We start from the raw sequence: 25,970 nt of genomic DNA, 5'->3' as shown, positions 1-25,970 counted from the left end.
TTTCCGTGCCGACAATGAGAACTCAGAGTATCAGCACATTATTAAATTTGTAATAAAGACATTATGATAATGGTTTTAAAAGACATGTTATAGAGGTAGGTACTAGGATATGTTCAGATAATGTGACATCTAGGACATGCATCACAATAAGAAGAAGTAGTGTTGGGAATTCAGGAAGTTAGGCTGGCCATAAAGTGTTAATTGTTGAAGCTGAGGGAGGGTTGTTACACAGGGATCATTATATTGTCCTCTCTATTTAAAAATACAGAACCAAAAGTTTCAAAAACAACCACAAAGAATGAATTGACAAGGGCCTGTGGTCCCTGTCCCTGAGGTGGCCGATGGGGATGCAGGGTATTGCAGACACTGAAGGACTTGTTCCAGGTGGCACTTACCCCGGCCAGAGTTTTCACTCCAACAGAATCCACAAAATTGACCTGTGTAAAGTCTAGAATGACAGTGTGAACATTTTCCCCCTGGGGCAAAAATCTCTGCAGCTCTTCAGGAAATGTTGTTTTGATGACTATTGGGGGGAATTTGACTTCGTCATCCTCTTCTTCAGGTTTTGTAGCATTTTCTCCGTCTACTTCTGCATCCTATGACCAAAATGAGACCATGAATTTTCTTCTTTCTGTTTTTTAAAATTAACTTTATTTTATACATATGAGTGATTTGTCTGCATGTGTACATCATGTGTATGCAGTACCCATAGCAACCAGAAGAGGGCAGAAGAGGGCATCAGATCCCCGGGACTGCAGTTACAGACAGTTGTGAGCCACCACGTGGGTTCTGCATTCTCTGGAAGAGCAACCAATGCTTGTAACTGCTGAGCCCTCTCTCCAGCCCCATAAGACATGAATTTTCTAAACAACTCATTTTTTTTTTCCTGTGGGAAAGATTTATAATGGAAAATAAACCCATGTGTTCTCAGAAAACAGTAGATTTTGCTAAATTTCTTCAGGCACACATACTCCATATAGTCCAGGATACTTTATACGTCCTACTCTTGTCCCCACGTTTCCCCTAATTTAGAAAAGTCCTATTAACCTCAGCATGACAGGCCACAAATTACCAGAAGTCTAAACTGCAAAAACTAGCCTATGAGTTCTTAATTATCAGCTGAATTACAAAGTATAGTGGCCAAATTTTTAAGGTGCTATGTGATTTTAAGTTTTAAAAACAATTCTTTTACTACTTACTTCATAAACATCCTCATAACTGACTTTATCACTCTCTTGTTTATTTTGTTTTTTTTTTTTTTTTTTTTTTTTTTGCGACAGGATCTCATGTGTCCTTGGCTGGCCTTGATCTCTTGCCTCTGCCTTCTGACGTCCTACCACACCCAGCTTTGTCACACATCTACACCACACAGAGGAAACCTAGATCCTTCTCCATGTTCGCCTCTTCAGGCTGTGTTTAGATTTTAGCCTGGTTAAACATGGATGTCATGCTTACCACTTTGACAACAGTCGCATTGGCCATGTTGGCATTTCCAACTTCCTTGGCGTACTTCCTCATGGCCTTTCTTCTCGCTCCCATAATGAGTGCTGGGTTCACACCAGTCTTTACAAAGACAAGACACGTAAGATCATTGCACAGCTCCCTGGGACCCACCCGGACAACACAAAATCGTCAACTCTCTCCGCCAATGCTCTCTGTGCCCCAGCCTTGCTCTGCCTTGCCCTCAGACGCCCTGAGCTGACTTACTCCTTGAGAGATCGTTAGTAATTTTTCTTGGTCTGAGTCTTTATTCAAGACTAGCAGGCAATAAAGAACTGGAAACAGCAGCAGCAACAACGACAACTGTACAGTGGTACTTACTAAACTTAGAAGGCTTAGATTCTTGAACTTGTGTTCATGGGTTAGAGGATGTCGAATTTTAATCACAACCTACAGTCCCCAGAGGGAGACTGCTTTCTCACTTCTTTTTAAAGGTAATGTGTACATGTGACAAAGGAATGAGCCGTGGTGATGACTTCGCAGACATGGGAACGTACTCAATGCCAGGCACTGCGTGGTGCATTTAAAAATGTTTAAAATAGTAAGGTTTACATCGATTGTACTCCGGTAGGAATACTGAGGTGGAAAGGCGATCCTTTTAGCCCTTCTCACCTACACCGCTCTCCTTTGAAAGAATCAACTTTTGATTTCTAATAAAAAATTAAACTTTTGTCTTTATTTTTAAATTATTACTCTTAACAAATAAACAAAAGGTGGCTCACCTTTCTTTTTAAAGCGCTGCTATACAAGTCGCTATTTGCATAGTAAATTGGGGCATTTATTTGGAATATTTTTATTCCAGGAATTTCTTTCACCTGAGAAGAAAACATGATGATTTTAGCACCTGGGTATATTTCTAATCAACGTTGCAATCTGCTTCCTCCGCTAACATGAAGATGAACACAGACAGACAGTGTGAAGAGCCTAACATGAAGATGAACACAGACAGACAGACAGTGTGAAGAGCCTAACATGAAGATGAACACAGACAGACAGTGTGAAGAGCCTAACATGAAGATGAACACAGACAGACAGTGTGAAGAGCCTAACATGAAGATGAACACAGACAGACAGTGTGAAGAGCCTAACATGAAGATGAACACAGACAGACAGACAGTGTGAAGAGCCTAACATGAAGATGAACACAGACAGACAGACAGTGTGAAGAGCCTAACATGAAGATGAACACAGACAGACAGACAGTGTGAAGAGCCTAACATGAAGATGAACACAGACAGACAGACAGTGTGAAGAGCCTAACATGAAGATGAACACAGACAGACAGACAGTGTGAAGAGCCTAACATGAAGATGAACACAGACAGACAGTGTGAAGAGCCTAACATGAAGATGAACACAGACAGATGACAGTGTGAAGAGCCTAACATGAAGATGAACACAGACAGACAGTGTGAAGAGCCTAACATGAAGATGAACACAGACAGACAGACAGTGTGAAGAGCCTAACATGAAGATGAACACAGACAGACAGACAGTGTGAAGAGCCTAACATGAAGATGAACACAGACAGACAGACAGTGTGAAGAGCCTAACATGAAGATGAACACAGACAGACAGACAGTGTGAAGAGCCTAACATGAAGATGAACACAGACAGACAGACAGTGTGAAGAGCCTAACATGAAGATGAACACAGACAGACAGTGTGAAGAGCCTAACATGAAGATGAACACAGACAGATGACAGTGTGAAGAGCCTAACATGAAGATGAACACAGACAGACAGTGTGAAGAGCCTAACATGAAGATGAACACAGACAGACAGACAGTGTGAAGAGCCTAACATGAAGATGAACACAGACAGACAGACAGTGTGAAGAGCCTAACATGAAGATAAACACAGACAGACAGACAGTGTGAAGAGCCTAACATGAAGATGAACACAGACAGACAGACAGTGTGAAGAGCCTAACATGAAGATAAACACAGACAGACAGACAGTGTGAAGAGCCTAACATGAAGATGAACACAGACAGACAGACAGACAGACAGACAGACAGACAGTGTGAAGAGCCCTGTCCCATGTTTAGACAAAGTTACACTATTACTCTATTCAAACTCTGGGAGGAGAAATAGTACAAAGAAAAGGTTTTGTTCCTGTGAGATGGTTGCCCAGGCTGATCCTCAGCTCCTGGGCTGAGCAGTGCCCCCACCTCCACCTGTCCAGGAACCTAGACCCCAGAACAGATCGCCACGCACGCCTCACTCGAAAGCTTAGAAAACATACATCTTTCTATTTATTTTACAAGATAGGCTTTGCTTCTTTTTTTTTTTTTTAAACAGCAAATGCAAGGAAAAACGAGGGTTAAACATCCAAAGGAGAAAAGAATGTGGACGAGAAGCGAGAAGTGAGGCTGCTGCCAGTGGCTTGCACACCAGTGAGGTGACCACAGGCACAGACTTACTTGGTTTGATCCACAATTCAACTCCAATAAAGCAAAGGGAACATTTTCTCAAGAGTCTTCATGGACCCAAGGATGCCATTTGGAGTTTAGTAATTTATTTTAAAAATTTTGCCTATTCTAACATCAGGCTCATTTCCCAATACTTGATCGTGAATCAGAGATATTCTTTCCCCCAAGCAGAAAAGAGATTAATTAGTTTTCAGAGATTTTATAACATCTTTGCAAATCTATATAAGAATTAAGGAACTTTGAAGGTATAATTTTAAATCTTAAAGAGGATTTAGATCTTAAAGAGGATAGGCAATGCCGTGGCCCCACCACCTCGATTTTAACATGATTGAAACTGGTATTTTTCCATTGGCTTAAACTCATCAAAAGAAACCCATATCCATGCAAGCCATGTTCTCAGCTTCAGTGTTTTTAAATGTGTGCTTATGTACCCATTCTCATTAAGAATGAGCATTAGGAAGTGAGGTAGTTACCATTCAGTATAGAGCACAGAACTGAGTCTAGACAGTGACTGAGACTGCATCTTTTCATATCAACCCCTAATTCTCTCTTCTTGCCTCCTTTGCTCTGGGTAGACGCAGTCCTCACATGCTTACAATCATTAAGACATTAGACAAAGGTCCTACCTCCTCATATGCATCTATGTCAATGTACACATCGGTGTCAGGGAGCTGCCCCAGGACTTTGTAGCTCGGACTGTAGAGAGAAGAAAGGATCAGCTCAATAGACAACTGAGGAAAGGACTATCCTGACCCCCTGGAGTGCCCAGGCACCATTTCTCTGCAGGTCTAGGTCCTACTGATCCCAGAGAGGCCATCCCTGTTTTCTGTCCAGTGGATGCCTAGAGCAAAGAGGCCTCTTTCCAAAAATATCCATGGGGTTTATTGCTTCTTACCACAGTCTGTCATACCTACCCCTAATGTGGCATGTGTAGCCAGCTATATGTTCTTATTTTATGAAGACGATAAAAATTGGTTTAAAAATCAGTCTCTAAAGCCAAGTGGTAGCAGTACATGCCTTTAATCCCAGCACTCAAGAGGCAGAGGCAGGCATATCTCTGAGTTCAAGGCTAGCCTGGTCTACAGAGTGAGTCCCAGAAAAGCCAAAGATATACAGAGCAATCTTGTCTCAAAGAAAACCAAAGAAATAAACAAAAACAAAGCCAAAATCACTGGTGACTGATCACTGGTCTATGAAAAACTCTCTTTCTATGAGAAACTCTAGGACCATGGAAAGCTACATCTAAATCATTCTCTCACCACACGCTATGTCTGGGGTAAGTTCCTCAATCACCCTCGGGCTGCATTTCTACAGGTGCAGAAATGGAGATGCTAACCATTGGGTTATGGGAATGGAATGACATGAGCATTGGCCTTTACAAATAGCTAGGTACATAAGCAGTTACATTCATAATAAAGCATTGGTCCTTACAAAGAGGTAGGCACATAAATGGTTATGGCCACTCACTCCCAATCTTACTTCATAATCTTGTCCACACCAGTGGTTTCATTATTATCTGTCTGTCATCCTCAGGGGGAGACCAACTCGTCAAAGGGAAGGAAAATGTCTCTGACTACAAGAATCTGGTCTTTCTGTGGAAGCATAGCAGAACCTCCACAAATATCAACTCAGGGAAGATTTACCATCACTTTATTGTGCTTTATAAAGCTGACTAAACCATGAGCTTGTGGGTGAAGCAAAAACCCAATGGCATCAATAGCACCCACAGTTCATGGAGAAGAGGCATAGGAATGGCTGCTGAATGCAGTGATTTCTCTTCAGAGCTGTGTGTTCTGAGGGAGCCTGAGTGCTTGGAACACACCTGTGCTGGACAGCTTTATGTCGACTTGACACAAAGTAGAGTCATCTGAAAGGAGGGGACATCAATTAAGAAGACTCAGCTGTAAGGCATTTTCTTAATTACTGATTGATGGAGGAAGGCCCAGCCCATTTTGGATGGTGCAGTCCCTGAGTTGGTGGTCCTGGGTTCTGTAGGAAAGCAAGCTGAGCAAACCCGTGAGCTGCACCCCTCCATGGCCTCTGAGTCAGGGCCTGCCTCCAGGTTCCTGCACTGTTTGAGTTCCTGTCCAGGCTTCCTTCATTGTAGTGATGGACTACAATGCAGAAGTGAGTCAAATAAGCCCTTTCCTTCCCAACTTGCTTTTTTTTTTTTTTTTTTTGGTTTTTCGAGACAGGGTTTCTCTGTGTAGTCCTGGCTGTCCTCGAACTCACTCTGTAGATCAGGCTGGCCTCAAACTCGGAAATCCGCCTGCCTCTGCCTCCCAAGTGCTGGGATTAAAGGCGAGCGCCACCACCGCCTGGCCCAACTTGCTTTTTTGATCATGGCATTTAATTGCAGCAATAGAAACCCTAACTAACAACCCTCTTCCGGTCAGAGGAGCGCCGGAGCAGCTGGGGCGCAGGGTCGGCTGACACTCGCCAGCTACCCACAACACCCGCCACAGGATCTTAAGACTTCTGGTGAGTGGAGCACAGCTTCTGCTCCAATCCAATTGCGCGGGACCTGAGACTGCATTAGTTAGGGAAGCAGAAACCGGCCTGAGTAGGGCCACAGGCCTCATCCGGCCGGATCAGCGCCGGGGTAGCGGGAGAGCAGGGTTGCCTGACACCCGCCAGCTACCCACGACCCCCGCCGCAGGATTTTGGGACTGCTGGTGAGTGGAACACAGCTTCTGCTCCAATCCAATTGCGCGGGACCTGAGACTGCATTAGTTAGGGAAGCAGAAACCGGCCTGAGTAGGGCCACAGGCCTCATCCGGCGGGATCAGCGCCGGGGTAGCGGGAGCACAGGGTTGCCTGACACCCGCCAGCTACCCACGACCCCCGCCGCAGGATTTTGGGACTGTTGGTGAGTGGAACACAGCTTCTGCTCCAGTCCAATCACGCGGGACCTGAGACTGCTCTGGTTGGGGAGAGAGAAATCCGGCCTACATAGGGCCACAACCCTCTTCCGGTCAGAGGAGCGCCGGAGCAGCTGGGGCGCAGGGTCGGCTGACACTCGCCAGCTACCCACAACACCCGCCACAGGATCTTAAGACTTCTGGTGAGTGGAGCACAGCTTCTGCTCCAATCCAATTGCGCGGGACCAGAGACTGCATTAGTTAGGGAAGCGGAAACCGGCCTGAGTAGGGCCACAGGCCTCATCCGGCCGGATCAGCGCCGGGGTAGCGGGAGAGCAGGGTTGCCTGACACCTGCCAGCTACCCACGACCCCCGCCGCAGGATTTTGGGACTGCTGGTGAGTGGAACACAGCTTCTGCTCCAATCTTTAAACAGTGACAACGATAACAACTAACCCCAGAGATTACCAGATGGCGAAAGGTAAACGTAATAATCTTACTAACAGAAACCAAGACCACTCACCATCATCAGAACCCAGCACCCCCACTTCGCCCAGTCCAGGGCACCCCAACACACCGGAAAATCTAGACACGGATTTAAAAGCATATCTCCTGATGATGATAGAGGACTTCAAGAAGGACTTTAATAACACACTTAAAGAAATGCAGGAGAACACTACTAAACAGGCAGACGACAATAAAGAGGAAGCACAAAAATCCCTTAAAGAATTGCAGGAGAACACTGCTAAAGAGTTACAAATCCTTAAAGAAAAACAGGATAACATAATCAAACAGGTAGAAGTCCTTAATGAAAAACAGGAAAACACATCCAAACAGATGATGGAAATGAACAAAACCATACTAGACCTAAAAAGGGAAGTAGACACAATAAAGAAAACCCAAAATGAGGCAACACTGGAGATAGAAACCCTAGGAAAGAAATCTGGAACCATAGATACGAGCATCAGCAACAGAATACAAGAGATGGAAGAGAGAATCTCAGGTGCAGAAGATTCCATAGAGAACATCGGCACAACAATCAAGGAAAATGTAAAATGCAAAAAGATCCTAACTCAAAACATCCAAGAAATACAGGACGCAATGAGAAGACCAAACCTACGGATAATAGGAGTGGATGAGAATGAAGATTTTCAACTCAAAGGACCAGCAAACATTTTCAACAAAATTATAGAAGAAAACTTCCCAAATCTAAAGAAAGAGATGCCCATGAACATACAAGAAGCCTACAGAACTCCAAATAGACTGGACCAGAAAAGAAATACCTCCCGACACATTATAATCAGAACAACAAATGCTCTAAATAAAGATAGAATACTAAAAGCAGTAAGAGAAAAAGGCCAAGTAACATATAAAGGCAAGCCTATCAGAATTACACCAGATTTTTCACCAGAGACTATGAAGGCCAGAAGATCCTGGACGGATGTTATACAGACACTAAAAGAACACAAATTCCAGCCCAGGCTACTATACCCAGCCAAACTCTCAATTAACATAGATGGAGAAACCAAAGTATTCCACGACAAAACCAAATTCACACATTATCTCTCCACGAATCCAGCCCTTCAAAGGATAATAACAGAAAAAAACCAATACAAGGACAGGAACCACGCCCTATAAACAACAAGAAGGTAATCCCTCAACAAACCTAAAAGAAGACAGCCACAAGAACAAAATGCCAACTTTAACAACAATAATAACAGGAAACAACAATTACTTTTCCTTAATATCTCTTAATATCAATGGACTCAACTCCCCGATAAAAAGACATAGACTAACAAACTGGCTACACAAACAAGACCCAACATTTTGCTGTTTACAGGAAACTCATCTCAGAGAAAAGGATAGACACTACCTCAGAATGAAAGGCTGGAAAACAATTTTCCAAGCAAATGGCATGAAGAAACAAGCTGGAGTAGCCATTCTAATATCTGATAAGATTGACTTCCAACCCAAAGTCATTAAAAAAGACAGGGAGGGACACTTCATACTCATCAAAGGTAAAATCCTCCAAGAGGAACTATCAATCCTGAATATCTATGCTCCAAATACAAAGGCAGCCACATTCATTAAAGAAACTTTAGTAAATCTCAAAGCACACATTGCACCTCATACAATAATAGTGGGAGACTTCAACACACCACTTTCACCAATGGACAGATCATGGAAACAGAAACTAAACAGGGACACAGTGAAACTAACAGAAATTATGAATCAAATGGATCTGGCAGATATCTACAGAACATTCTATCCTAAAACAAAAGGATATACCTTCTTCTCAGCACCTCATGGTACCTTCTCCAAAATTGACCACATAATTGGTCACAAAGCAGGCCTCAGCAGATACAAAAATATTGAAATTGTCCCATGCATCCTATCAGATCACCATGGACTAAGGCTGATCTTCAATAACAAAATAAATAATAGAAAGCCAACCTTCACGTGGAAACTGAACAACACTCTTCTCAATGATACCTTGGTCAAGGAAGGAATAAAGAAAGAAATTAAGGACTTTTTAGAGTTCAATGAAAATGAAGACACAACATACCCAAACTTATGGGACGCAATGAAAGCATTTCTAAGAGGAAAACTCATAGCTCTGAGTGCCTCCAAAAGGAAACTAGAGAGAGCACACATTAGCAGCTTGACAACACACCTAAAAGCACTAGAACAAAAGGAAGCAAATTCACCCAAGAGGAGTAGAAGGCAGGAAATAATCAAACTCAGGGGTGAAATCAACCAAGTGGAAACAAGAAAAACTATTCAAAGAATCAACCAATCAAGGAGCTGGTTCTTTGAGAAAATCAACAAGATAGATAAACCCTTAGCCAGACTCACTAGAGGGCACAGGGAAAGCATCCTAATTAACAAAATCAGAAATGAAAAAGGAGACATAACAACAGATCCTGAAGACATCCAAAACACCATCAGATCCTTCTACCAAAGGCTATACTCAACAAAACTGGAGAACCTGGATGAAATGGAGAAGTTCCTAGACAGATACCAGGTACCAAAGTTGAATCAAGATCAGGTTAATGATCTAAACAGCCCTATATCCCCCAAAGAAATAGAAGCAGTCATTAATAGTCTCCCAACTAAAAAAAGCCCAGGACCAGATGGGTTTAGTGCAGAGTTCTATCAGACCTTCAAAGAAGATCTAATCCCAGTTCTTCACAAACTATTCCACAAAATAGAAACAGAAGGTACTCTACCCAACTCATTCTATGAAGCCACAATTACTCTGATACCTAAACCACAAAAAGACCCAACAAAGATAGAAAACTTCAGACCAATATCCCTTATGAATATTGATGCAAAAATCCTCAATAAAGTTCTTGCTAACCGAATCCAAGAACACATCAAAACAATCATCCATCCTGACCAAGTAGGTTTCATCCCAGGGATGCAGGGATGGTTCAATATACGGAAATCCATCAACGTAATCCAGTATATAAACAAACTCAAAGACAAAAACCACATGGTCATCTCGTTAGATGCGGAAAAAGCATTTGACAAGATCCAACACCCATTCATGATAAAAGTCTTGGAAAGATCAGGAATTCAAGGCCCATACCTAAACATGATAAAAGCAATCTACAGCAAACCAGTAGCCAACATCAAAGTAAATGGTGAGAAGCTTGAAGCAATCCCTCTAAAATCAGGGACTAGACAAGGCTGTCCACTTTCTCCATACCTATTCAACATTGTACTTGAAGTCCTAGCCAGAGCAATTCGACAACAAAAGGAGATCAAAGGGATACAAATTGGAAAAGATGAAGTCAAAATATCACTCTTTGCAGATGATATGATAGTATATATAAGTGACCCTAAAAATTCCACCAGAGAACTCCTAAGCCTGATAAACAGCTTCGGTGAAGTAGCTGGATATAAAATTAACTCAAACAAATCAATGGCCTTTCTCTACACAAAGAATAAACAGGCTGAGAAAGAAATTAGGGAAACAACACCCTTCTCAATAGTCACAAATAATATAAAATATCTTGGCGTGACTCTAACTAAGGAAGTGAAAGATCTGTATAATAAAAACTTCAAGTCTCTGAAGAAAGAAATTCTAGAAGATCTCAGAAGATGGAAAGATCTCCCATGCTCATGGATTGGCAGGATCAACATTGTAAAAATGGCTATCTTGCCAAAAGCAATCTACAGATTCAATGCAATCCCCATCAAAATTCCAAATCAATTCTTCAACGAATTAGAAAGTGCAATCTGCAAATTCATCTGGAACAACAAAAAACCTAGGATAGCAAAAACTCTTCTCAAGGATAAAAGAACCTCTGGTGGAATCACCATGCCGGACCTAAAGCTCTACTACAGAGCAATTGTGATAAAAACTGCATGGTACTGGTATAGTGACAGACAAATAGACCAATGGAATAGAATTGAAGACCCAGAAATGAACCCACACACCTATGGTCACTTGATCTTCGACAAGGGAGCTAAAAACATCCAGTGGAAGAAAGACAGCATTTTCAACAAATGGTGCTGGCACAACTGGTTGTTAACATGTAGAAGAATGCGAATCGATCCATTCCTATCTCCTTGTACTAAGGTCAAGTCTAAGTGGATCAAGGAACTTCACATAAAACCAGAGACACTGAAACTTATAGAGGAGAAAGTGGGGAAAAGCCTTGAAGATATGGGCACAGGGGAAAAATTCCTGAATAGAACAGTAATGGCTTGTGCTGTAAGATCGAGAATTGACAAGTGGGACCTCATGAAACTACAAAGCTTCTGCAAGGCTAAAGACACCATCAATAAGACAAAAAAACCACCAACAGATTGGGAAAGGATCTTCACCTATCCTAAATCAGATAAGGGACTAATATCCAATATATATAAAGAACTCAAGAAGGTGGACTCCAGAAAGTCAAATAACCCCATTAAAAAATGGGGCTCAGAACTGAACAAAGAATTCTCACCTGAGGAATACCGAATGGCAGAGAAACACCTGAAAAAATGTTCAACATCCTTAATCATCAGGGAAATGCAAATCAAAACAACCCTGAGATTCCACCTCACACCAGTCAGAATGGCTAAGATCAAAAATTCAGGTGACAGCAGATGCTGGCGAGGATGTGGAGAAAGAGGAACACTCCTCCATTGTTGGTGGAATTGCAAGCTTGTACAACCACTCTGGAAATCAGTCTGGCGGTTCCTCAGAAAATTGGACATAATACTACCGGAGGATCCAGCAATACCTCTCCTGGGCATATATCCAGAAGATGTCCCAACCGGTAAAAAGGACACATGCTCCACTATGTTCATAGCAGCCCTATTTATAATAGCCAGAAGCTGGAAAGAACCCAGATGTCCCTCAACAGAGGAATGGATACAGAAATTATGGTACATTTACACAATGGAGTACTACTCAGCTATTAAAAAGAATGAATTTATGAAATTCCTAGCCAAATGGATGGACCTGGAGGGCATCATCTTGAGTGAAGTAACACAATCACAAAAGATCTCACACAATATGTATTCATTGATAAGTGGATATTAGCCCAAAACTTAGGATACCCAAGATATAAGATACAATTTGATAAACGCATGAAACTCAAGAAGAATGAAGACCAAAGTGTGGACACTGTGCACCTTCTTAAAATTGGGAACAAAACACCCAGGGAAGGAGTTACAGAGACAAAGTTCGTAGCTGTGATGAAAGGATGGACCATTTAGAGACTGCCGTGTCCAGGGATCCATCCCATAAGCAGCTTCTAAACGCTGACACCATTGCATACACTAGCAAGATTTTGCTGAAAGGACCCAAATATAGCTGTCTCTTGTGAGACGATGCCGGGGCCTAGCAAACACAGGAGTGGATGTTCACAGTCAGCTATTGGATGTATCACAGGGCTCCCAATGGAGAAGCTAGAGAAAGTACCCAAGGAGCTAAAGGGATCTGCAACCCTATTGTTGGAACAACATGATGTACTAACCAGAACCCCGGAGCTCTTGTCTCTAGCTGCATATGTATCGAAAGATGGCCTAGTCGGCCATCACTGGAAAGAGAGGCCCATTGGACTTGCAAACTTTATATGCCCCAATATAGGGGAATGCCAGGGCCAAAAGAATGGGAATGGGTGGGTAGGGAAGTGGGGGGCGCTATGGGGGACTTTTGGGATAGCATTGGAAATGTAATTGAGGAAAATATGTAATAAAAATATTAAAAATAAAAAAAAAAAAAAAAAAAAAAAAGAAACCCTAACTAAGCCAACGTGGAAGCCAATGTGCTAGTAATGGACTCCTGGAAGTGTGCCCTAGTTACTGAATAAGAAGCAACTGAGAATAGACAGGCATTCTGAGCGATGGCTTCCCAAATGCCAACCTGCAAAATCCCAGGGAAATCACAAAGAACAGGACTTAAATCTCAAGTTTAATTATTTATAGGAGGAAGGTAGAGAAGTATATCATTAAAAACAAAATAAAACCCAAAGAACAACCCTTGCCCACCCAATGATAAGAAATCGAAACCCTTACTAAGTAAAGAAAATAAGCAGCTTGCATCTGAAATTCTGTCCTGTCATTTGTCAAAGGACATGGATCTTTGCTGGTTTGTTTTAGAGTGCAGGGTTGAGTTGGGACCTTGCATCCAGTAATCTTATGCTGTTTCACTGAGCTACACCTCAGCTCCCTAGGTTATCTTTAAAGCATATTGCTATCAGAGTTCCAAGACAGAGAATCCCTCTGCATTCTAATAAGACCCTGCATCATAGGCTTTCTTAGAGGGAAAATGGATGGCAGGGAGCTGCAGAGAGATGGCTCAGTGGTTCAGCGCTCTTGCTCCTCTTCCAGAGGACCCGGGTTCAATTCCAAGCATTCAGTTCCAAGCGCGAGGTATAGGGGGAGATTCCGAATCTAATGTCCTGTTCCCCAATTAGTTCTTGATTTGTCAGTAAACGGGGGGGGGGGCGGGGGGGCAATCGTTGGGTAGGAGGTACAGGTGGCACGTCCTGATTCCAGGAGGAAAAAGGCAGCTGCAGAGAAGGAGAGGAGTCTTTCTGCCATGCTTTGGAGGAAGAAGAACGCAACAATCAATCCCCATTTTTAGGTGTTGGGACTTGAGTTCAGGGCATGAGTCCTATCACGAGGCTCTTCTAGCCCTGATCGAGCACTATTTGGCTCCTTTCCCACTGAGTCTATGCTTAAGGCCACACTGTAACTTCAGCTGCAACCATTTCAGCAGGGCGGGCACTCACCTCTGTGTTCTGTAAATCACCGTGAGCAGAGCAATGATCACGGCGGTAATCAGTCCGTAGTCCAAGCCCAGGAACAGGGAGGACACAAAGGTGGTCAGCCAGATGGTCTAAAGGAAAGTGGAGAGGCCTCTGGAGAACGCGTTAATAATTCCCTACGAAGTACACGCCCACACATGCACACACACACACACACACACGCACACACACACAGGTACATAGATGCACATACACAGTCATACACACACACATACACACACACACATGCACACATACACACACACAGGTACACAGATGCACATACACACTTCTCCTAAGTAACACACCCATGCGCACATACATGCACACCTCTCCTCCCCAAGCCTTGCCTGAGTAACACAACAATTGACCACATTAATATCCATCTCACAGTTTCATTCTCACCACTGGCAGCTGCCACAGCGACCTGTAACCAACAGCCACTTTTACTTACCAGCTCTATTTTGCTGGTTCTCCAGAAAAAGGGCAGGTCTGAGAACTGCATGAACATTCCTTTCAGGTTGACAATCACAATGGCGGAAAGGACAGCCTGCAACACAGCCCATCCATCCGTGCCTTGAAGTCATGCTCACAGGGCCCCTTTTGCTGGCTTCTCACCGTCTTCCTTCTGCCTTTCCCACACCTTTGCCCCACTTACTCCTCAAGGGGCTCTCAGGGGACCTTTGAAGGCATGGATGGGACTCCTAGCATTTGGTTATTTAAAATTGGCCTTGAACCAGCAGGTACAAGTTCTAACAGGAAATCTGCATGGCAGCTAAGAGCCCCAGAATTGACTTTGTGACTACAGGCATTATTTTTCCATCTATGGTTCTTCTCCTTAGGCCTTTATTTCTTTTTCTGATTTCTTTTAGATTAAATACAACCAGCAAACAAATGTCTTGTAACATTTAACAAAAATGGAAGGCCACAGAGGTCAAACAAAGATCTTGGGACCAGCCAGCGCAAACAACACTTCGCTGATAAGGAAACTGTGTAGGAGCTCAGGACACACAGCTGTCAATAGGCTATGGAGCAGGATTTAGTCCTAGCCATGGCTGTTTCCCATGGTAACCCTGCTAACGATACATTAGATAGAAGAAATCACCCTTCAAGATGGCCACAGAACATAAACAAGCGGAGTAGCGTGGTCCTCCTCCCATCAAGCCCACAGTACACACCTGGGGTAACGACTCAAAGAGGAATCCGGTGGCTAATATGACCAACAGAATCATCAACGAGGCCAAACAACCTGCAAGCTGGTGCGAGAAGATACAGGGGAGGGGCTTTTAGACTAGAACACAGCACGCACAGGCTGACCTTATTTTTTCCACATTCTTTGTGGGAAAATCAAGAACATATCAGTTTAAAGAACATTCTTAGCCAGGTGTGGTGGCGCACGCCTTTAATCCCAGCACTCGGGAGGCAGAGGCAAGCAGATTTCTGAGTTCGAGGCCAGCCTGGTCTACAAAGTGAGTTCCAGGACAGCCAGTGCTACACAGAGAAACCCTGTCTCGAAAAACCAAAACAAAAAAACAAAAAACAAAAAAAAACCATTCCTTTCCAAACATTGATCTGAACTGCTTAAACGTCCTGGTTAAATGTTCATGTCAGAGGTGGAAAAAAGACCCTGGGTGCCAATCTAAGCCCAGGAATAGAAGGCTCAGACCAGCATGCACTGCCCAATATTGTGTCCATCTATCACATGCAGGTCATGATTTCAGCTTTTAAAAATTAATATTAAAGGTCTTGGTTGCATAGCCACATTTCAGGCACTCAGGAGCTGCACGTTGCTAATGGCTGCCTTGTTGGATGGTGCAAAGGACAACCATTTCTATCATTGTGTGACTGTTCCATTGGATGGAGCTAGCCTCAGGGACACAGTCAGTTTTAGGCTTGAAGAAAAGGCCCATTTCTGGACATGTAACGTTAACTGTAGCCAGTCGAATCTCATATATCTTCCAATTTAACTGGAGAATGTCCTCTTTTCTATAGATTCAGGGTTTTTTTTTGTGATTTGCTTCAACCAATCATGCCTTTCTCTGATTCGCTACCCAGCTCATGGATGGGAGTATGGATTTCAGGCAGAGTACCTTTGGATTCAGAATAGAATCAAGAGACTGTCAATCCCCACCACTGTCAGATCCATGGTTGTTGGAGGACTGTTATGTACGCACCTGTGTCTTCCCTCCAGTTCCTTCCTGAACAAGGCTTCGAGACAAGGAGCAGGAAATCGAGAAGGTTTGGAAGAGAGATCCAATGGAGTTGCATATCCCCAGGGCAATGAGCTCCTTTCCATGTCGGAACAAAGCAGAGACGACGGACAATAGGTCAGTCCCTCTTAGGAAAGAGCGCAGGTGTGCTCTGGATATACACTGTCCCTCCCCCCCACTTTTCAACGCTACATTTCTTTATTATGAGTTAATGTTTGGAATTCAAGCATACTGTATAACGGGAGAAAAGCTGTTTGAATTTTCATTGTGTCAGAGACAAATGCTGTGATTCCTACCTGTTCCCAGTTTCCCAAACCCACTTTCTGTATAAACACCACTAAAAAAAAATTGCATATAACTGAAAAATACTTTTCAAGAGAAAGTTCTGGATGTGCGGTGACTGGTATCTTTTAGATGTCTGGTCTGTTGCTCATGAAGACGTGAATCTCAGTGCCTTCTTAGGATCTGTGAGTCCTGCTTTAGTGGTACTTTGGGATTTCTAGCTTGATTTTATATAAATGTGGAACATCTGGTTCCTTTAGACATATATGGGCACAGGGTCCATGCCCTCTAATCCCAGCACTCTGGAGGCTGAGGCAGGATTGCCACAAGTTTGAGGCCAACCTGAGTTACATAGTTACATGGTGGGTGAGACACATTAATCTTAAAAAAAAAAATCAGTATTCCATGCTGTCAAAAATTATCTTCCAGCCAGGTGTGGTGGTGCAGGCCTTTAATCCCAGCACTTGGGAGGCAGAGACAGGCAGATCTCTGTGAGTTTCAGGACAACCTAATCTACATAGTGAGTTTCAGGACAGTCAGAGCCACATAGTAAAACTCTGTCTCAAACAAACATATAGAAGTGTTTGCTTGACCTTTCTTAGAAATAAAGGATTCTCATCCTATGCTAAGCCTTTGCTATTTAGTACTATGAAAAGAATCTGCCACAAAAATGAAAAAAAAATGTATGAGCTAAAATAGACAATGCAAGATTAGAGATCATTGAATCTGGATTAAATACCTACTTACAGCTATGTTATAAAAGATTAGCGATCATGGAGTCTGGATTAAATACCCACTTACAGCTATGTTAGAAAAGAAGGCAGCAAAGAGAATACAAACTCTCAGAACACCGAAGCAGGAGGATCCTTGTGAGTGTGAGGCCAGCCTGGCCTCATAATGAATTCCACCAGGTCATTCACTATAATGTGAGACCTTGTGTGCAAGGGAGAGAGGGCAAGAGGGAGGGAAGGAGGGAGGGGAGAAGAGAGGGAGGGAGAGAGAGAGAGAGAGAGAGAGAGAGAGAATAGAAGAGAGGAATACATTGCAGTGCCAAATAAATAAATGCTTCAAATATATCCGTCATCAGAGCAAAGGCTTTCCTACGAAGCTAGCCCTTTACTGTGTGAAGCGGAGCTTGGTGCCGCACACCACTAAAGCGTCCATGGGAACGGGATGATTCTTACCTGATTGCCGTCAACCTGGTAGCCATGCTTATTTGCCAAGGTTTTGGCCATGGAGATTGTCACTGAAAATCCAACGATGGCGATGGCAATGGCGTCCACATACACCAGGTGGAACAGGCTGGTGTCTGGGTTGGCTGGAGGAAGTAGCCTGAAAAGCCAAGATGACTTTAGCTCAAGTGCTGTGACCACTAGGGGGTAAGCAAGCACACAGAGTGGAGCAGAACAGGGAGAGTGCCTTCTTTGCACATGAGATGACCCTGTTGCTTCTTATGTGGCAACAAGAAGGGCCCTCCTGCTGTCCAAGTTCTTCCTGGTTCAGGCTGCAGAGCAGCTTTCTGTGGGATGAGTTATCTCTATAGACTGGGTGCATATAGCACCAGAATTATATGTAGCAGAATAACCTCCTGTCTGATGACAAGTGAAAGTAAGATTCTCAACTAGGAATCGAGCAGATGCAGAACCACCTGAAGCAGGCTGGGGGTGGAGAGTGTTTTGGACAGTCTTCCTCTGCTCTCTCTGTCATTCATTGTCCCTTCAGCTGAGCTCTAACACAGAAAAGATATCCTTTCTCCCCCTGAGGTCTCGCATGGAAACTGGAGGATGATCCCAAAGTGTGGCGTCTGAAATGGTGCAAAGCAGAGCCCAGCATTTTTCAATATTGTAGTCTGGAACACCTATGCTAAAGTGCTATGGGAGGTAGTTCTTACAGTGTTATAAGTAACAGGGGGGATTCTCAGATGCATCTTGCTTAGTTCAAGGTGTTGGGTTAAATAACTGTAGCACTCACGTAACTGCTATATAAGCCAATTATCACATTCCTGTGTGGGAGGCCCTCTGAGCTGGATTATTTAGCTTATTTAACTATTTCTCATAATCTGTGAATGAGACATCGCCAGACCCAGACTTCACCGATGAGGACGTGATGCACAAGGTTAAACAACTGTGGAAGCCCAATCAGTTCTTTCATGAAGAATACAAAGACACAAATAACTTGCCTTTTTACACCAATGTTTTCACAGTGTCATAGTACAAGTTCAAACCCTGACGTAAGGAAAGGAGAAAAGGGAAGAGAAATAGCCCTCTTAAGCCTGGGTTGTTTCACAAAAACCCTCTCTCTTCTGCCTCTCAATGGGCCTAAATTCATAGGTGCCACCAATATCTCAAATTACAGTTTTGTTTTGTTTTGTTTTGTTTTTAAAGGCATAGTTTCAGCTGTGAAGCAATTTTCCCAAAGACAGAAGAGAAAGCTGAGGTGGGGGATCTGACTACAAAGAGGGACATCCTGGCAGCTGGTTTAGGCCTGAACTATAGGACATCAGAACAGGAATGAGTTCAAGAAAGTGACCCTGGTGTCATCACCAGTCACTTGCCACTCTCTGGGGTCTACAGGGTCTGTTTATTTATGAGTGCAGATGCTAAGCACGAATAAGTAAGTTAGCCTCAGGCCCAGCCACCAGCCATTCCTCTCACGATTGCAGGTGTGACTACTTCTCCATTTAGGTGTGGCTTGCTACTGAGTCTTCACTGGCCTCCAGATGTGTTGTTCTGGTTTGTATACACAATGTCTCCCACAGACCCATGTTCTGAATACTCAGGTGCCACCTGTGCACTAGTTTGAAAGCTGTGGTGCCTTTAGGAGTGAGGCCTGGTGGCGTAGGGTTCATTGCTGTGAAGAGACAGCATGACCAAGGCAACCCTTGCACAGGACAACATTTAATTGGGGCTGGCTTATAGGTTCAGAGATTTAGTACTTGAGTGTTCTATATCTGGAACCATAGGCAGCCAAAGAAGACTGGGATTCACACTGGATGTAGCTTGAGCATATGAGACCTCAAAGCCTGTCCCCACAGTGACACACTTCCTCCAACAAGACCACACCCACCCCAACAAGGCCAACCTCCTAATAGTGCCACTCCTTATGGGCCAAGCATTCATACACATGAGTATATAGGGACCATTTCTATTCAAACCACCATGCCTGGCCAGCAGAGGCAGGTCAGTAGGGATAGGCCTTTGAAAGCTACCCCTGGTTCTGGCCTCAGCTTCTCTGCTTCTTGGTCCATTGTGAGAATTCACTGTCTCACGCTCTTGCTGCTGTAGATGGGGCTGCTCTGCCTGTCCCTATGTAATGGAAGTGAGGGGGACACAACAGTTCTCTCCTTCCTTATGTTGTTTCTGCCAGGTAATCTGATCACAGTTACAAAGGATGCAAGGCATGATGGCTCAAGTGTTTGATCCCAGCACTGGCCAACCAAAGGCAGGCAGATCTCTTTGAGATCAAGGGCAGCCTGGTCTACAAAGTGAACCCAGGACAGCCAGGGTTTGTTACACAGAGAGACCCTGTCTTGAAAAACCAAAAACCAAAAGCCAAACCAACCCACCAACCAACCCACTAGCTAACCAACAAAACAACCAAACAACAAAGTATGGAAGGTCTGTCACCATGACAGACCTGACCCTGTGCTACATGGGTCCTTAGAACTGACTTTGGGGAAGAATACAGAAGAGTTTGAAGCTTGGGCTTGATAAGTCCTAGAAGGCTGATGAGAGCTTCCTGGTTGGTTCTGCTGGGAGTTTGCAAGTCCAAGATCTGGATATAAATGCGAGCTTGTGAAGTTTCAGATGGGAAGAAGGTCTCTAAAGAGAATTGGGCTACAGGTAGTTTGTGTTACGTTTGGCCAAGAATCTGGATATTTGGATCCACGACCTACAACTATGAATGAGGCTGAAATCGAAGGCTAGTTGATATGATGGAGGAAGCCTCAAGACAGTGGAACACTTCAGCTGAGGCATAGTTATTCCTTTCTGCTTTTAGCCAGTTAAGGAGAATTTAAACACACAAGCAGATTGGCCAGGGAAGGACAGAGAGTGCATTTAGAGCCCCTACAGATAAAGCAGGTGCAAATGGTGTGGTTACAGATGGTAAAGAGAATTTTACCATTAAAGAGAAGCCAGGGACCATTCAATGGGGCAAAAGGAAAACCAGACCCCTCGCCCTGAAGGCCCCAGGGCATTAAAATGCAAATTTATTTGAAACTTCCATTTCAAAAGAGAGAAAGATGAAGGGGTACCTTGCTGAAAAGGGGGCTGCCTAGGACAATGTTTTACCAAGTCGGGCGGGCACCCCCAGCTATTTCTTAAGGCCAGCCGGCTGCACGACTTGGTGTTACGTACATGGTGATGGGTTTGCAGACAAGCAGAATGCGGTCATTTCAGGTTGTTGCAGCTTCTACCAGAGTTCTAGACGGAAAACTTGAGACGTCAAGTAATTAATATGTAGCCAGGTCAGTTTCCTTGCGGGAGGCCTCTAAGCTGATCGTGCAAGAAACTGTGATGGCTTGACTTTGCAAAATCCCCCATAGCTCGAGTTTTTGAACCCTCAGCCCGCAGCTTTTGGTGTTTCTTTGAAGGTCATGTGCCTTTAGGACATAGGGCCTGGAAAGCGGAAGCGGGTCAGCAAGGGAAGGACCTTGAAGGTCATCTGCACCCCTGGTTCTCTCCTGTGTTGTATGTGGCTCAGCTTGTTGCCAGCTGTGGAGTCAATGGGTGCTCCTGCTGCTCCTCCACCCCACCTTACCTTCTCTGAAACTCTGAAAATCAACGTGATCCTGTGCTGATTTCTCTCGGTTTCTTTCCTTTTCTATTTTTTCTGTTAGGTGTTTTGGTCATAGTGACCCAAATATAGCTAAAACACACTTTACCTACAGAATAGAGGAAGTGGCGCCCCTTGAGGCCTTATAAGGCCTGGGGGAGGGGGAGGGAGGCTTTGCTTTCCTCTCCGAGGAATGATGTAATAAGATTTGGCTGTTCAGCTGGAGATGCCATGAGGAAAGATGGCAGCCAGCTAGCTGTTTGAACTGGCTCCTGACTCGCTGTGTAGCCTAGGCTAGTCCCACACTTGCTCTCCTTTCACCACAGCCTCTCCAGTGTTGGTGGACACCTGCCTGGGTCTTCATAAGTTTCAAGAGGATATGTTTTCTGGGTACCCAAGCTTCAGAAGGTAAAATTGCTATTCTTTTTAAAGCTTAGCTCTCCCCATGGAAGGAGTTCCTGGGCCATGGGGAGGACAGGCGTCAGGAGGAGCCATGGACAGGACATCAACCTATCAGTGTCTGTTTGTTTGTTTCTTTAAAGGAGAAATTTAACGGTAAGGCTTTCTCATTTAATTAAATTATTTGCAACTAGTAACTGAATAGGGTTATCTGCTGGATCCAATCAAAGACAACTGTTTATCACAGAACTCACTGTTAGAGAGTCCATATGAGGTAATGGAAAGAACCCCCGGCACCAGAGGAGCCGGCTCTGGGGCTAGGCTGAGACTCAGCAGTGAGCCACTGAGGCATCTCACCTAGGACTCTCAAATATCAGCTTCCCTGGAAGCCCTCCCGAAAGCAGAGCCCGCCTCCTCCCCCACCCCCACCCCCTGCAACCGGCTTCTCAGCTTCTCACTGCTTCTCTCACTGCTTGCCTTTGCTGGCTGACTGTTCTGTCCACAGAGCTCTCAGCAAGCAAGGACAACTTTTTGTTTGTGTGGTTGTAACTGCCATGTCCCTGGCACATGATAGGTATTAAGTAAACAGTTGCCAAATAAATGAGGATAAATGAACTGTCACAAAAAACCGGGGGCAGTGGCATATATTGTCAATAGGCTTACTATGAGCCTCAGATGGGATGGTGGATATAAGAGTATTTTTACAAGTTCGCAGTCTAAATCGAAAATGAAGTTATTCCCTTATGCTTTTACCCTGCATCATTATACATTAAAAAAAAAAACACTCATGAAACTGACTCTGTTTTGATGTTTTCAATTGGAAGCTCTGCCTGAAGTCCTGGCTCAGTGGAGGTCAGTCTGTGTGCGATGGATGCTTTGCCTTTCTGCCTCCCTGGAGACTTCTAGTCAGACACAGCCTGATGGAACATGACAGCTTCCTTCAGTGCCCAACATCTGGGCACATGTCTGGCTTTGTCTGCTTTGGAGAAGAGAAGGGAAGAGAAGAGAAGAGAAGAGAAGAGAAGAGAAGAGAAGAGAAGAGAAGAGAAGAGAAGAGAAGAAGAGAAGAAGGAAGGGGAGGAGGAGGAGGAAGAGGAGAAGAAGAAGGAGGAGGAGGAGGAGGGGGAGAAGGGAGAATGAAGAAGGAAGAAGAAGAAGGAGGAGGAGGAAGAGGAGGAGGAAGAGGAGGAGGAGGAAGAAGGAGGAGGAGGAGGGGAGGAGGGGGAGGAGGAGGAGAAGGGGGAGAAGGGGAGAAGGGGGAGAAGAGGAGGAGGGAGGAGGGAGAAGAAGAAGAAGAAGAAGAAGAAGAAGAAGAAGAAGAAGAAGAAGAAGAAGAAGAAGATTAGTACACATATAGAAAGACAGAGAAATAGCTACAGGTGTAGAGAGAGATGGCCAGAGAGGATTGGCCAGGCTCAGGGAGAGCCAGGTGGAGGTAGAGAGTCCCTCTTTTCTTTTAAATGTAAAAGGAATAATTCATTTTAAAAATGTGGAATTAGATAGTGTAGAGGAAGCAAAGAAGAAACCAGCATATAAACTACAATTGGAAACCCACTGGGGTGAGCCCTGGACCGTCTAGCTAGCCTGCCTTAGATGCCTGCTGTGCATGTTACCCCAGCCCTCCCTGTGTTACACTCTGCAGTCTCACAGCTACCACAGGGACAAGTGTGGGCTACCACACTCACACGGCAGATGGGGAGCATACGATTTTGAGAGGAGAAGCCATCTGCCCGAGGATACACAGCTAAAAGGCTCAGGCTAGAACTCAGGTCTTTTTGCTCCAAATCCCTGGGTCAGTCAAGGAGTGATTTTAAAAAATGGTTTAAAGACAAGAAAAATCTTACTCCCTGCTGTTGGTAGGATTGAAAGATTGGGCAGCTGCTCTAAATAGCAATATGGAGGACCTTAAAAACAACTTAAAATACCCTTCAGTGTCAGATACTTTTTCTGAGGCTAAGATATTCTAATAAAAAACAACTTAAGCAAGGGTTTATTTTGCTTGTAGCTCAGGTATAGTCCACTTCGATGGAGAATTAAAAACAGCGGGAAATTGAGGTAACTAGTCCCATTGAATATGCAGGCAGGAGGCAAAGTGATGTGTGCAGTCCACCTTTTCCTTTGTTTACAGTCCAGGATTGAAGCAAAGGGAATGGTGCCTCCCATAGTGGTCAGGTTTTCCCACCTCAATCTAATCAAGAAAATCCCGATGCCCAAAGACCCATCTTTCAGGTGATTCTAGATTCCATCCTGTTGATTATTGAGATTAGTCATCACATTGGGTAATCCCAAGAGAACTAGTGAAAGATTGATCTGCATATCTGTGCCCAGGGTACAGCTATTCACACAGCTAAGCAGTGGATACAAATGATTATCCATTGATGGGTGAATGCAGAAACACGGTATAGGAGATACACACAGTGGAATATCATTCAAACCTTTGAAAGGGAAAGAACAGAAGTGGCCACTACCTGTCACCAGGCAGGACTTCCATTAGTGGAGGGGGATACCAACCTACCAACAAAATTTTTTCTGCCTATAAGATGTGCAGGGATAAAGATGGAACAGTGATTGAGGGAATGGCCAACCAATGACTGGCCCAAGTTGAGATCCACCCCAAGGGAGAGAGCCAACCCTTGACACTATTAATGGTACTTTGCTGTTTACAGACAGGAGCCTAGCATAACTGTCATTTGAGAGGCTTCATCCAGCAGTGAGTGGAAACAAATGCAGAGTCCCACAGCCAAACAGAAGGCAGAGCTCAGGGAGTCTTGTGGAAGAATCAGGGAAAGGATTGAGGGAGCCAGAGGAGTCAAGAAAACCAGAGGAGTCAACTAGCATAGGCCCATGGGGCTCACAGAGACTGAACCACCAACCACCAGCATGCAGGGCTGGACCTAGGCTCTCTACGCATTTGTAACAGGTGTGCAGCTTACTCTTCATGTGGGTGCCCTATCAAGTGGATCAGGAGCTGTCTTTGACTGTTGCCTGCCACTGGATCCCTTTCCCATAACTGGACTGCCTGACTGGGAAAGGAGAGGATGTGCCTAGTCCTGCTGCAACCTGATGTGTCAGGGCAGGTTGGTTCTCAGAGGAGAAGGGGAGGGGATAGTTGGAGAAAGGGCTTGTAAGGTTGGGACTGGGTGGAGATGAGAGGTGTGTGATCAGGGTATAAAGTGAATAAAATACATTAATGAAAAAGAAGAGAAAAAGGAAGAACATGTCGTCCTATGTCCTGTTATGGATAAGCCTTGAAGGCATAGGCCCCAAAGATGAATACTGACAAAAAAGATATTGAGAACAGTCAAATTTATGGAATAAAAAACTGATTTGCTGTTGCCAGGGGTGAGAGACAGAGAACAAAGGTCTGGGTGTCTGGGTGTATCGAGCTCAGACCTGCAAGGTGAACATGCACAGAGATCTGTTTTACAGTGTGAACAGTACTGGACTGTGTATTAGCAGGAGGTTAGTGGGGCTGGAGCGATGGCTCAGGGGTTGAGAGTGGTTGATGCTCCTGCAGAGCTTAGGAGTTTGGTTCCCAGCACCTACATCAAGTGTCTCACAATCTCCCGCAACACTAGCTCCGGGGAATCCAAAGCCCCCTCCTAGCCTCCATAGATACCTGAATATGCATACATGAACACACGCACACACACATAAAAATAAAATCTTTTAAAGATGGTTAGAAATAAAATCTTTAATTTTTTTCTGCTATGCTATCCCACTCCCACTAGACAGGGTCTTACTATGTAGTCCTGGCTGTCCTGGAACCTTCTATGTAGACCAGGATGACCCTGACCTCACAGAGATCTACCTGCTCCTGCTTCCTGCTGGGATTAAAGGTCTGTGCTATGTGTTCCAGCTACTACAAGTTTTAACTAACACACACACACACACACACACACACACACACACACACACGCACGCGCGCGCGCGCACTGCAGCCTATAAAATCTCCAGCTGTCTGATATATGTAGAAAAGATGATTTTTCACGCAACGTTAGAGATATTCACTCACTCTTCTTCAGCTGTTTTCTTACCCCAGAGGAAGTGTTCCAACGACATCCACACTGTAGGACTCATGTAGGTTAAATCCTGCAGAAATGCCAGTCCCCATCACCACCTACAACAGACACAAAACCAAACACACCTTAGAGCCAACGCTCACTCATGACAAGAGCTCAAACCACCTGTCAAACAGGAAATCTATTCTCACTTCTCAGTGTTAAGAGGGGGTCTTAGCTGCCAGCTACCATCTCTCAGT

At 44.3% G+C, this 25,970-nt stretch overlaps 1 protein-coding gene across 1 annotated transcript in view; it reads right to left on the bottom strand.

The window, feature by feature from the left end:
• Positions 1-25,970, bottom strand: part of Slc26a5 (solute carrier family 26 member 5) — a 67,716-nt gene that overhangs the window by 4,682 nt on the left and 37,064 nt on the right. The window contains exons 9-18 of the mRNA XM_021161868.2: positions 25,747-25,829; positions 17,719-17,866; positions 16,217-16,330; positions 15,221-15,298; positions 14,497-14,592; positions 14,028-14,134; positions 4,559-4,628; positions 2,223-2,315; positions 1,456-1,563; positions 396-596 (exon numbers count right to left, since the gene is read on the bottom strand). Of these exons, the coding sequence (XP_021017527.1) occupies positions 396-596; positions 1,456-1,563; positions 2,223-2,315; positions 4,559-4,628; positions 14,028-14,134; positions 14,497-14,592; positions 15,221-15,298; positions 16,217-16,330; positions 17,719-17,866; positions 25,747-25,829 (1,098 nt within the window). The remainder of the gene's footprint in view (positions 1-395; positions 597-1,455; positions 1,564-2,222; positions 2,316-4,558; positions 4,629-14,027; positions 14,135-14,496; positions 14,593-15,220; positions 15,299-16,216; positions 16,331-17,718; positions 17,867-25,746; positions 25,830-25,970) is intronic.

This window comes from Mus caroli, unplaced genomic scaffold (genome assembly GCF_978045245.1).
Source record: "Mus caroli unplaced genomic scaffold, Mus_caroli_1 scaffold_4, whole genome shotgun sequence".
In the NCBI taxonomy this organism is placed as follows: domain Eukaryota; kingdom Metazoa; phylum Chordata; class Mammalia; order Rodentia; family Muridae; genus Mus; species Mus caroli.
Note: the sequence above shows the minus strand (reverse complement) of the source record. Positions and strands in the feature narration are given on the sequence as shown.